General features: G+C 41.5%; 1 protein-coding gene and 1 long non-coding RNA gene across 4 annotated transcripts in view; both read right to left on the reverse strand.

Annotated features, from left to right (window-relative positions):
• specc1 (sperm antigen with calponin homology and coiled-coil domains 1) overlaps nucleotides 1-13,328 on the reverse strand; it is a 69,221-nt gene that overhangs the window by 18,117 nt on the left and 37,776 nt on the right. For all 3 annotated transcript variants that reach the window (XM_066696174.1, XM_066696173.1, XM_066696175.1), the window contains 8 exons: nucleotides 13,085-13,292; nucleotides 12,113-12,186; nucleotides 11,675-11,850; nucleotides 5,787-5,932; nucleotides 4,931-5,031; nucleotides 4,305-4,377; nucleotides 2,149-2,293; nucleotides 755-857 (listed from right to left, as the gene is read on the reverse strand). In XM_066696174.1, coding sequence (XP_066552271.1) covers nucleotides 755-857; nucleotides 2,149-2,293; nucleotides 4,305-4,377; nucleotides 4,931-5,031; nucleotides 5,787-5,932; nucleotides 11,675-11,850; nucleotides 12,113-12,186; nucleotides 13,085-13,292 — 1,026 coding nt within the window. The remainder of the gene's footprint in view (nucleotides 1-754; nucleotides 858-2,148; nucleotides 2,294-4,304; nucleotides 4,378-4,930; nucleotides 5,032-5,786; nucleotides 5,933-11,674; nucleotides 11,851-12,112; nucleotides 12,187-13,084; nucleotides 13,293-13,328) is intronic.
• On the reverse strand, nucleotides 6,692-11,667 carry LOC136718440 (uncharacterized). Its single transcript, XR_010805288.1, has 2 exons — nucleotides 10,304-11,667; nucleotides 6,692-9,521 (listed from the first exon to the last, which is right to left on the reverse strand). It is a non-coding gene; the product is annotated as an uncharacterized LOC136718440 (long non-coding RNA).

A 13,328-nucleotide genomic window follows, 5' to 3' on the forward strand; every position in this document is an offset into this window, starting at 1 on the left:
CATTTTGGGGGGCAGAGAATGATGATTTTCTCTGCATCTTAAAAAACACAAACACTAAATCAGAGCTCATCCACTGAATCGATCCCCTGCTCTCCAATGTATCACTCGGGGCAGCCATTCGATCGGACTCGAGTTCTGGCAGATGCCTGAGTAACAGAGCATCATTTACAATTACGACACCTGTATCTCTGCCAGTGCTGAGGGGTGTATAGCACCCTTTGTTTACGCACCGTAACGATGATCTTTACAAGCGCTTTTAGGGTCAATAATCTTACAATCCTGACAGATGGTTGTCACCGAGAGCAAACATTAATCTGCAGGTTTAATGGGGCTCCATAAAGAGACGTCTAGTGCTACAGACACCCAGGCCAGATGACATGGGGAAAACTGGCAACATCCTAAAGACATCACACAATAAATCAGCACATTCCCAAGATGTCCGTGACTCGCGCTTTCAACACGGCCGCTGACTGAGTCATCCTCTGCTAATTTTAGCTCAGAAGATTAGCTCGTTTTGTCAACAGATTAAGAGATCCCGTGTTTAGCAACAAGGTGGACGTTGCTTCCTGTTGCTAACCCCACTGTGTGGACACGAGCTCCACCTGGGCTTTGTGATCCACCGTTCACTGCTAACACCACCTGTGCTTTCCTGTTACGCTTGAACTGTCCTCTCCAGGCCTTGTTGAGGATGTCAGATCTCCACAGACAATAGCGAAGGAAAAGGCCTGGTCTGACTCGATCTCCTGCCCCTTACCGGATAGCCTTCTGTTTTCTTCTGGCACCACTTCAGAAGAGCATTCCTCTTAGATCCTCCATACTCTCTGGCAAGTGCAGCCAAGGGGTCTTTTCTTTCCACACTGAAAAGGAGACAATGCACTGGTTACACAAAGCATCTGGAAGGCGATTCATTTTTAGCTTAAACCACACATTCCTATTTTTTTTATACTGAATTCTGATATCAGGAGACTCACATAAACTGTAAGTACGCAAGCATGACCATTTTTAGATGCATGCGAGGCCTGTTTATGAAACGTGCATTATTTCTAGACTTGTATGTTCTTGTTCTTCATCCAAAGGAAGCTGCGCAGTTAAAGGCAATCGGTTCCCAATAAAGCGAAGCGGAACACATTCTAGAAGGTTCCAGTGTCCATCAATCATCAAAATAACGGTCCGTTAACGAGGCACATTGACAGTACTTAAATGCCTGGGGATGTTTGGTGGCCGCACCACACACAACAGTAATGTGATCAGTAAATTATATGACCAGAGAAATTTGATGCTCTTCTGTGGTTTGTGGGGAAGTTACTGCTACTGAGAAACATCAGAGAAACCAAAAACTCTGTTGTAATTAGTTGATTACATCACTGTTATCATGGAAATGGTGTGCTGTTTTGATTTACCACATCCACAAGTCGATAAAGCATTATTTATGTAAAAAAACAACAAATGACCGCTTCCTCTAATTCATATTCAGGAATTTAAACTTTACTTGAGCTCCTCGGTACTTCTGTGTTCTTTACATAAAACTTAGATGACATTAATTACAATAATATGATGATGATCAAGAAAAAAAAAACTAACTGGGTGTATTTGTGGAGGCTGGAATGCGTACAAAAAATGGGAGGAATAGTTAATGGAAGGAACCATAATGGTTGCAATAGTCTAGAACACAGATGTACACATATACAGGCCAATCTGAGCGGCCATTGGGTCTGGATATACTGGGGCACCAGCATGTGGAACGGCACTGCGAAATGTCACGGCCCAGGAACCGAAATGAGTTGTTAATCACTGTGATGGAAACACTGTTGATACCAGAGGGCAGGTATGTGGGAGGGAACAAAAAAAGAGAAAGTCTGAAATTAATTAAATGCAAGTTAATGTCAAACTCCAGCCAGGCAGGCCCTGCAGTGTTTAAATGAATCAGTCCATCAATAAAACAGCAAGACCAGGGAAGACTTTATATGGGAAAACCAGCATTAAGGCAACCAAATATTTAGGCAGACCACTCGAATGCAGGAATTCTGGCTTAGGGATCCGGTGTCAAGTGATCTTTTATAAATGCACATATTTGGCATAAGCAATTAACTTGTATGCATCTTTTCTAGTGTGTTTAATCCTTCTCCCTCTCTCTCTGTGAAAACCCACCTCAGCTTGCTGTTGGCTTTGGGGTAGCTGAGGGAGGAGGTGCGGCCGGTCATTGCCGCGGGTGACTTGATGACCGACTCCAGGGACGGGCTCTTCCTCATCAGACTATTGGGCTTCATCTCCTCACCGTGGCCGGGCAGTTTGTCTGTGGAACCGAGTTCAGGGGCATTAAAAGGCATGTAAACATGTCTCTTGAGAGATTGTTACCCCTTTCACATCCCATAATTGCCTCATAAACATGAGGGAAAAACTTTTCAAAGTAGTCAATAATGATAATGGAAGTTTGCTACATAGCTGCAAAAGAACAACCGACATTATTAACCACATTATCGGAGCGGAAAAAGGCACAAACAAATCAATCAAGAGGTCTGCTAGTTTTTCTCTGATCTGGGAAAACCCTGAGCGCCCCAGTGATTACATTAAGCCCCTGGAAATGAATGGGATGTGAGCGCAGTCTCTGGGCCACTGGGCACCGAGCGTCTTAATGGCTTGTGCCTCCGGATGTGGACGGGCGAGACATCGGACCAGATTATTATGTTCCCGATTGGAAAAAAAACTAAACAAAAACAAAAGAAAAAAAAAGAACATCCACTGCAGCTGACTAAGACACACTGCGCCTAATTAGGTGATTTGTGTGATGTGTAAAGATCTCGAGAATCAATTAAGTTAATGTTTTTTCCTTGCTTTGGAGCTAATTAGGGACGAAGGTGTTTCCAGGGAGTCTGTGACTGCAGGTACATAACGCTCCTTATCTAGGCTGTGGCCTGGCTCCAGAGAACCACAGGGGCCACGAGTTCAATGACAACAGCTGGGTTGCTGTCTTGGGAAGTTAGGGTTAGAGAGAGTAACAAGAACTCTTTACAAGAGAGTAGAGTCCTCACATGACACGGTTAGAAGGAGGACAAAACTAAAAAAGTGAGGAAAACAAAGAAAATTATTGACACTAAAATAGGTGGCTCAGCAGATGCAATCTTGGCAGCACAGGCTATTCAAAGGGACTTAGATAATATTCAGTTGTGGGCCGACACCTGGCAGATGAAATGAAAAGTGCAAGGTATTACATGCAGGTAACAAAAATGTCCACTATAATTACACTATGGGAGGAATAGAACTAGATGAAGTAACGCATGAGAAAGACCTAGGAGTCTATGTGGACTCCTCATTTTCTCCATCCAAACAATGTGGGGAATCAATAAAAAAGGCAAACAGAGTGTTAGGGTATATTGTCAAAAGTGTAGAATTGAGAACAAGGGCAGTGATGTTCAGACTGTACAATGCACTAGTTAGAGCTCATCTGGATACTGTGGACAGTTCTGGGCTCCACACTTCAAGAAAGATATCGCTGCTCTAGAGGCAGTTCAGAGGAGAGCAACCAGACTTATTCCAGGTCTGAAGGGAATGTCCTACTGAGAGACTGAGGAACTGAACCTTTTCACCCTGGAACAGAGGAGACTACGTGGGGACTTGATCCAAGTCTTCAAAATCATGAAAGGCATCGACCACATCAAACCAGAGGAGCTTTTCCAGATCAGCAGGGACACACGCACCCGGGGACACAAATGGAAATTGGGCTTCAAGGCATTCGAGACAGAAAACAGGAGACACTTCTTCACACAGAGAGGCGTCACAATCTGAACAAACTCCCCAGCGATGTGGTTGAAGCTGAAAATTTGGAACATTCAAAAATAGACTGGATAGGATCCTTGTATCACTCAGTTATTAATGGACACCAAATGAGCACGATGGGGCGAACGGCCTCCTCTCGTTTGTAAACTTTCTTATGTTCTAAAACTTGTTTGTTATTTACTGTACAAAAATAACTTACAGCCAAATTAATAGAACAGCAAAGCAGTTAAATTGAGTCTGATTTAGTATATTAATTGATTTCATTGAATTAAATATAACTGATACTTTGATAGTTTATTTTTGGTTTAATTTAGTCTGCTTAGTAACAAAGATTAGTTATAAGTTGTATATAACTGTTATATATTGAGTGGCATCATAAACAGGATACTGAGCTTTGTGTATATTATGGGAACCACCTTCAATTGAATACTGACATGAGATGAGATTGGTTTACATATTAATCTACAAAGTTAATATAGTTAATATAAAGCTAACGTGAATAAAAGTAACTTGGAGAGGTCAGTACATACCTGGATGAGAGAAATCCCCCAGGTTTATTCTCTTCTCAAGAGTTTTAGAAAGTGGCTTAATGGATGAATGTCTCTAAAGAAAAAACAAGATATTTGCTTATTTCCTATTCCAAAAATAAATTGCTCCTTATGCCCTGACAGCATTGCACTGGAGCCCAAGGAATCAGTCTTCACACGCACACAATGCTTCAGTCAAACAAGTGTCAATCATGTTTATTCGTTTACACGGTTTATTCAAACTATTTGCTTTCCAGGGGCAAAGCTGTTGTCTGCCTGAGGACCAAAGCAAACGGCAATAGAAGTTTATTTTTTCCTTATTATTGAATCTGTGGAATCAAATATTACACTGTTTCCTTTTCAAAAGACCAATAACTGTAATGAAATGTGAAAAGATGTCCCAACACTTTGGATTTCTTCTACATGTAACAACAGGCATTCGCTCCACTGTGTTACACCGAAACTGTTTAAAGATTTTGAGAAGGAAAGCGGTGCCACTAATTCATATTGATTTTACTAACACAACAGCGGCGAACGATAAAAAATAAATGAAGGGATCAATAATTTAAAAAGAATTCTTCTGATTTTAATCCAGGAACAGTCAAGTGCAATTGATGCGGGAAACCCACCTGCATTGGCGAGACCGCTGCGGCGGGGGCCGTGCGGACAGGGATCCCACTTAAGGGGCTTCTGGGAGTGGAGTGCATCTGTACTGTGTGCCCCGGAGTCCCTGCAAGGCCCAACACAGGGAAGAGTTAGCCCTGCGGTCATTAAGAGGGTGTCAGTGAACAATTGAGCTAATCTGAGCTAAGAGTTTATGTCTTCAATTAAGGGGGAAAATGTTCTGTGCTCCTTCAAGTTATAGTCCTTCTGCTGCACAACACAACATGGATACTGGTCTGGTTATAGCAGGGTATTAAAAGCTGGAAGTCACTCAACATCTAATGGGCCGGTTTCCTAGAATTCATTTTGTTCCTTCTCTGACAAATCAACAGGAAACGGGGAATTTTGGTCTTCGCTTTATGAGCCATTCTTGGGGCTGCAAATGTACTCACAGGGAATCTATTACTGTATCATATCAGCAGATATTTAATTGCCATTTGAGGGCAAAACCAACCAAGCCTGCTGTTATTGAACAGAAACCGGTGTTCCCTGGTGCTTTATCAGGCAGGCTTATTGTGTGGGCACGATTCTGCTTAACTCACTGATAACTCCACAGGAAAGTGAGTCTGATGGTAACTGTTAATTGAGACCCATAAGACACTGGTTTCCCAACACAGAGTTTTAATCTTGTCTCAGTTGTGAAGGCTATCAGTTCTCCAGGATCAATTAAGGGTTCAATTACAATTAGGGTTGGGAACCACTGGTCTTGCTGATAAGGTCTCTCTCAGGATGAGGGGGCCCACTGCTGATACCACCACAGAAAGGGAAACGTTTTACTGGCAAACTATCACACATCCTCCCGGCGAAAGAAGGACCTCTTACCCTGTACCGCTGAGTCGAAGGACTTGATGAGGGATTTCACGTTGGCGGCTGGCTCTGAGGGAGCGGAGGCGGTCTGACTGATGGAGATGCCACACCACTGAGGACTGCCCTCCGTGTCCGAAGAACAGGCCTCCTCATTCCTCAGCCTGAAACACAAAAACATCAAACTGTTCAGACCATCCGCACAGCAACGTTTCTATTGTCATTACTGTTACTATATTATAGATACTATAGTTATCAAGGACTGTACTGCCATGGAGTTTACTCTTTGGACAGTGACGATGCAGTCCTACTTCTAAAGCATTGATCTGACCGCAATTGATAAGGATGCTTTACATATTTGAAAGGAACACAAGTGAATAAGATAAATGCATTCCCAGGAAGGTGCCATATTTGTTTTAATTAAATGTTAATTTAATGATCTGTTACCCAGGAGCAATTAATACAAACACAAGCATCTGCTCGTCAAATTAAACCCTTAATTATGTAGTCAATAGCCTAGTATTTAAGTCCCCTCCCTCACTGTTCAACATGTTGGAAATGGGAAAAGATAACAACAAGCAGTAACAAAATGGCAGTTGTGTATTATTGTAAAAGGGCATTGGAATAACACATTGTTAAGCAGTTTCTTGTGTATGCACAGTTAAATACTACAGACAGTTAGTGACGTGTTAAATACTAAGAGAGAAATGTGCAATTTGTTTTTAATTTTATGAGATTTGTTCTAAAATGAAATTGTGTTTGTCTTTTTCCCCTCAGCACTGGAACTGAAAACAGGATGTCACTGAAGTGATGTGCAGTTCTTAGCTACAGAAATGGAAAAGAAAGCAGCACTGATGATACATTGTAAATGACACAAGTGTGAAATAAACCCACAACAATAAAAAGGCAGACAGAGTATCTGCTTAAAGGCATTTTCATGTTTATTGACATCAAAATCACACTAATTTTAAAGGCAAAAATTAATCAAAAGTTTCTTCTTCTTTAAAACAGCATTATTTGAAGTTCATAGGTGTTGTAAACCCCTGGGAGTTCCACACACATTAGAAAAACATTACTGAATCATTAAAATGCATGGCAACAGTTCCCAGTTGGCACATTTCACATGTTGGCACACTTTGGAATGCATTCATTGTCCTTACAGACATTGATCTTAAGTAAATCCGAAGATTAATATTACCATGTCATATTTTTCACAGGAAGTACTAGCTTCCTACAGTACTTAACTGTAATGACACGCAAGTCTTTTGTCAGGTAGAGAGTAAAGCTTTGGCTTTAACATAGTAGCACATGCTTGACACGCTCATTTGTGATCACTGGAAAACATTTTATCAGCTAAAACCTGAGTCAGTCGACTTACATAAAAAAAATTAAAATAAAAACAAAAACTGAACTGAGAACCCAATGTGCTGTCATAAGAGGTCTAGCAGGTGATTGTGGGTATGTGTGAAGAATTCATAACTATTTCTCTGCTTCCTGTTACAATCAACACAATGCCTGACTTCCTCTTTGCTGCATAATTAATAAATTTACATTTTACATTGTTTAGTAAAACATTCACTAATACTTCCACGCACGCACAATCCCAAATAACACACACACAGAGTTAATTAGACATTATTAAAAACATTTCAAGCATCGTTAATGAGTTACACCGCATTCGAGTCCAACAAATGATACCCCTGCAGCTCCTTGAAGTGATTTAATTTGACTCGAAATACACATTTCCCCCGTGCATGTATGTATGTATGTATGAATGTATGTGTGTATATATATCTTGCAATCAATCTTCATGATTGACTATCTACCTTATACTTCTAGTGCATTATTATGACAATTAGGCTGTATATAAATTACACACACACACACACACACACACATTATATATAGCAATTCATTGAGACTGTTATATATTTGGCATCATTAGGATTTTAATCAATTACCTATTTTACATTTTTTATGTTATTTATATGTAAGAAATACTTAAAACTGAAAGAGAGTGAAAATAACTAAATTCAGTTGTAATGACTGCTGTATTGTCTTCATGTTTCAGAACATATTTGGTACATTCAGAAATCTGGAGAGATGCTTTTAAAATAGTGTTTTTAAAGCAATGTATTACAGCACATGATTTCACCAAGGGCTATTCAGAAAGACTCAAGCGCACAGACACAGACACACAAAACCTCTCCCGTGTAACCTTGGTACTGCTGGTGCTGTCAACCTGCATTGTCTGCTCTTAATTAGTTTTTAACCTGTGTGTTTATCTATCCGTCTCATCACCGCTCACAGATTGCGAGATCATTTTAAATGTAATAGGGGGTGATTAAAGCCTTTTATTGCCACTTAAATGTAATTACAACCCAGTGAGTGAAGCTTCTTGAATGACAGCATTAGTGACATTGGAGAAAAGCAAACACACAAGAACTCACTGGCTTGACTATGTACATTAGATGTCCTGGATAATGTCAAATAAATATCTTACAATTGAGTTATGCATGCTTTTAGCTCCCTGTGTTCTTTGCGTTTCATCGCAGGCTATTCAACTTAAAACGGTTTAGAAGCACAATTTTCTAAACGATTTGCACATTGCACCATCTAGTGGTAGACCACCGTACTACACCAACACAATATTGTCATTAATCTAACGTAAACATATTATTATTATTTATTTATTTATTAGCAGACGCCCTTGTCCAGGACGACTTACAAAATATAAGAGATGCAAGTGTTCGACACATAGTGGAAATACTGAATGAACTGCAGGTTTGACCATATACTGAAACACTTGTGACTGACATATTGTGGCTGACATATTTTCTGTTGACTCTATACTCTTACAGTATTGTTATGTAGATATTTAAAGTAACATATAATGTCTAAATGTGACCTGTAAACAGTCTCCTTAAACACTCACTCCACAGGTGACAATGAAAACCAGACAGGCTCATATGCAGTAAGCAGACCGCAGGGGATTGGACCAGCCGTGTGCGAGTCAGAGAAATGTTTCATTCTTCTCTATAACAGCAAATAAACTATACAGCACATAATGGATTTTGTTCATGATGCATTCCCTTAAACATAAACAAGGTTAGTAATGCACAAAGTATATAATAAAATGTTTTCCTTTTTTACTCCAGACAGACAGACTGACATCGTTCTTAGAGAGAGATGCTTTTCCGATGTATCGTGTATTCGATACATGATTTATGGCAGTGAGCTGTCCTGTGCACGTTGTGGAGTAATCCCCCATTAAAAGATTATAATCGGCAGGAGATTTGTAAACATACATATTATTTAACATTTTGAGAAAAACATATAAAAATAGGAACAACGACATGTGCTTTATAAAAACAAAAAAGAATAAATACATTACTATATCAAAATATTGCCAAAAGACTCAATAGATACACAAGCAAACTGTGTGCAAATCCCACACGAGTCCCCATCACAATCCACAACAGTGTGGGTCGAGAGGGAGTCGCCCTGTGACCCAGTTCTGAGGGTTCAGGACACTGACAGTAATTATAGGGAAAAGATTGGTTCTGCAATTCAGAAGTCAGAATTTTATAAAAGGGTTAGAAGAGGTATCTTTACATCTTAATACTGACAAAAACATATTGCTAACACTGTTCCTGAAGTCCCATTATGGCAACATTTTTATATCCTATCAGATGTGTCCCTGACGGTACGTGATGGGCTTCGCGCCCGAGTTAACTGGCTCCGATGCTGGGTCTGAAAGAGAGGAATGACAATGAAAGGTTGTGTCACAACACTGTCCGCTGTACAAATCAGGAGGGGTTTTAAATCAGACGGCAACATTACACAATCGATTGTGGTGGTGTGATGGGTGAAGATGGACACATTGAAATATGACAGCAACACTTTCAAAAATATGATGGTCTCAATAATCAATAAGACCAGCTAGGTTACAGTGAATTCCTAATATATATATAAAGTGTTTTTTAGGTTTCTTTACATGACACTCAAAGTACCAAAGATTAAAACCTGTTTTATTAAGATTTTTGGTACGAAGTTTTAAACATAATGCAATTAAATTTAGTTCACAGTGTGCATTAATATTATATATAATATTCAAATAGTACATTAAGTTGAATGTGTGCAATAAGATGCGCAAAGTGCTAAACATGCTGTAAGTGCAGACGCTCCTTATGAGAAGTGCTCAGTGAGTTAGACACAAATGTAACTTATTTTTTCAATAGCCAGCAGGTGGCGCTAAAGGGAAATATAACAAAGACTAACGTTACTTGTTACCCATAATATTCTGCCCATGAACCCCCAGCAGCTTCCCAAATCAAAAATGATACTGGCACTGAGGTAACAGCAGTAAAAGGAAGGAGGAAAGGCTAGAGCAATGCAAAGAAAGGCTTGAAATAAAAAAGAACATTTAAGAATTGTAATTAGAACAAAAATAATTGGGAAAAAAGCACAAATAATATTATTTTCCCCGTATGTTTCCAAATGGCTGTGTTTAGTGCGGCTGGCAATTAACTTACCTGTTATTTTTTTTTAAAGAAGTGCCACGTCAGCAGAAATCCTTAAAGATCGATCTCGGGGGCTTCGGTAGCAGAGGACGTAGCAAACGGGCTAGCCGGGTGGAGACGCGAAACAGCTGAGCTTTTCCGACTTACTGCACCGGCTGTTGCTCTGGTAGCTCTCTCTTATTTACACCAGTTTATATCAGTGTTCTCTGAGCCGTCCCTCACTATGTGGATGGTTTAAAGACAGTCGTTGTGTCACACACACGCAGGGACAGTGTTTAGTCTCTACAAACACACAGACAACGCCAGCTCTCTGAATGAGGGACAGGATGGTACACAACAGCAATCACATGGACAGTGTCATCACAAAACACCCGCCTGACATCGCAGGGTTCAGTGTTACAGCAACAGTATTGTCATGTTTGTCCTGCCTTTCCTGGGCCGAGAGAGTATATCAGTAAATATCAAATACCATGTGATCGCTGGAATAAGAATAAGCCACTATGAGTCATGTTTGATCTTTGTTTGTTTGCAGAACATCTTAACACCTGGTAAGGTTGACCAGTATTATACAATTCAAGTATCGCACAATTCCATGTGTTGATAATTATAACAGAGCTCCTTGTGAGGAATTAAATATTCAATGTGCTTCCATGTCCTATAATAATACATTAAAGGAAGAGTTATTATTACTATATATCTTTGAAGTCCCTCGTTCAATTGTTTTTGATACTATGCTGGCATCTGGAATCACGCATTAACACACATGTAATAAATAAATAGGGTTCATTTTCACCAGACCTTTATCCGAGCCATTCTCTCAGCTCGGCACCAGAGGGCACTACACTACACACTAAAGATAAAGGACACACAAACACTGCGTAGGGGTGCAAATGAAGGCTGAGCTTGTGACTGTGACGGCAATTAAGACCTTATTACTTACAATTAACTTATAAGATGCAAACTTTTAACCTGGACCGCAAAAGTAAGAATCGAGTTGTGAGAACCAGTGAAAGAGTGTGAAAGTGCAGCTGAGAACAGGACAGTGTTATAGCAGGTGCTGAGGAGTCGATTAGTAGGGTTTGGAGTTCTGGGATATTTAATCTCACAATCCAGGGATGGGCTGTAGAGTAATCCAAGGATATGTGGATTAATAAGCTCTCTCTGTGTATTAATGAGCAGGAACAGATCCATTCAATCCAAATCAAAACTGATTTCAGTGTCTAAACACCAGAACACTGGCAGGAGGGGAGAGGCCCAGGGATCTGCCAAGCCCTACTAACCAGTCCAGTTGTAAAGGGCCCGAGTGTGTGTTAGGACAGAAGCTCGAGCAGAGGGGTCAGTCGGGGGGTTGCTGTGGGGGGTGGCGCCGCCCTGCTGACGGACCTGTTCCCTTGCAGCTGCTCCAGCTCCCCGGCAAGCTTGGCGCTGCGCTCCTGCTCCTCCTGCAGCCGGCGCCGCAGCGCGCGCAGCTCCTGCTGGGCCTCCACCTTGATGTCGTTGGCCACCACCACGGCGGTCTGCAGGTCGGCCTGGAAACGCCGCCACTCCTCCACGTCGTCCTGCGGACACAGAGACACGAGCAGTCAGCGCCAGGGCCCTGGGCACCGGCCACAGGCGACAACACACAAACACCACACTCCGGGGCCCTGGACACCAGACACATATCCAGTCTGAGTTGTCACTGTTGTCAAAAGCCACAAGACACATGTGAGAGAAAACAACCTTCCCTGACAAGGAAGCCGAGATGAAGCCAGATCTGTTCTTTTGACCCGTCGGTATACAATACTATTAGTAATGGAAAAGTAAATACATATACGTTACCTTCATCTGTTTGTTTAATGCTTTCAGCTGTTTCTCCACTTCAGATTTCTGTTCTTCCAACTTCTTGAGTTCATCTACAAAAGACATTCAATACATCACTGAAAAAAGTCAGAAACGAGAAGCTAGTGCTGTGTGTCAGGAGGGACACGATAGGCTACTTATAAATAACTTGGTTTGTCCAGAACGGCAGATCTCCGCCAGCGAACACATCTGTAAGTCATTCTCCACGCACCCCCGCCCTCGTTTCCACCAGCTGTCCCGCTCCACGGGCCGCTGACACAACTCCACCAATAACACACTGAGTACACCGTCAGTACTCGGACCACAGTCACCCTTCGAAAGGTGAAATCGGTCTGCAGTGAGAAGGTGAGCAAATTTGAACATCAGAGACCAGATATTCTCCTTTGCTATTCTGTAAACTGTTGAGATAATCTAAACAACCACTTGTCTGGGTTTAGAAGAGTTTGTTGAATTATAGTTTTATAGCACGTAAAAAATGCTTTAGGATTATCCAAAGACATGTAAGATATAATAAAGTGTAAAAGAACATCAGTTCCTCTAATATTAAACAATGTAAGTGATTTATATAGCAGGAAGTGGGATGTGTTTTGCCACGCTGAAATTGAAACGCATTCAGGAGCAGGACTTTATTACAGCCAGCTAACACCCATTGTACGACATGAAACTGATCTGTGTGCGTTTTGGGTACTGTATCCCTGTTACATAAAGTCTATGTGTAATGGAAATGACTCACAAAGGTCAATTACAATGCAATGTCTGAAGCACTTTTTTGATCTGCATTCTGTCAGAAACGGCAACCGCCCCCCCACCCACCAACACACACACAGACAGACACAAAGACACACATAGAGACGTGACATCTTACAAATGAAACAAAAGTGTCAGATGCACAGCAAAGAGAAGCCCCGTGGGGGCTGTGTACACAGAGTGTGAGTGGCTAGTGAGACCTACTTTCCAGGTCCAGGATGGTCTGGTTGTTGTGGAGATTGACGGCCCTGTGCTGCTCCACCTGGTCCTCCAGCTCGAAGATGGTCTCCTTCATGTCTTTAATCTGGGTCTCCTTCTCACTGGTCCTCTCCTCCAGACGCTGGGCGCTGTTGCTCAGCTCCATCTCCTGGCGGTCACACTGGGACTGCAGACGCTGGCACTCTGCCTCCACCTGCACAGCACAGAGCACAGCCTGCTCACTGCCTGC

The sequence above is a fragment of the Amia ocellicauda genome, chromosome 22, assembly GCF_036373705.1.
Source record: "Amia ocellicauda isolate fAmiCal2 chromosome 22, fAmiCal2.hap1, whole genome shotgun sequence".
NCBI classification, from domain to species: domain Eukaryota; kingdom Metazoa; phylum Chordata; class Actinopteri; order Amiiformes; family Amiidae; genus Amia; species Amia ocellicauda.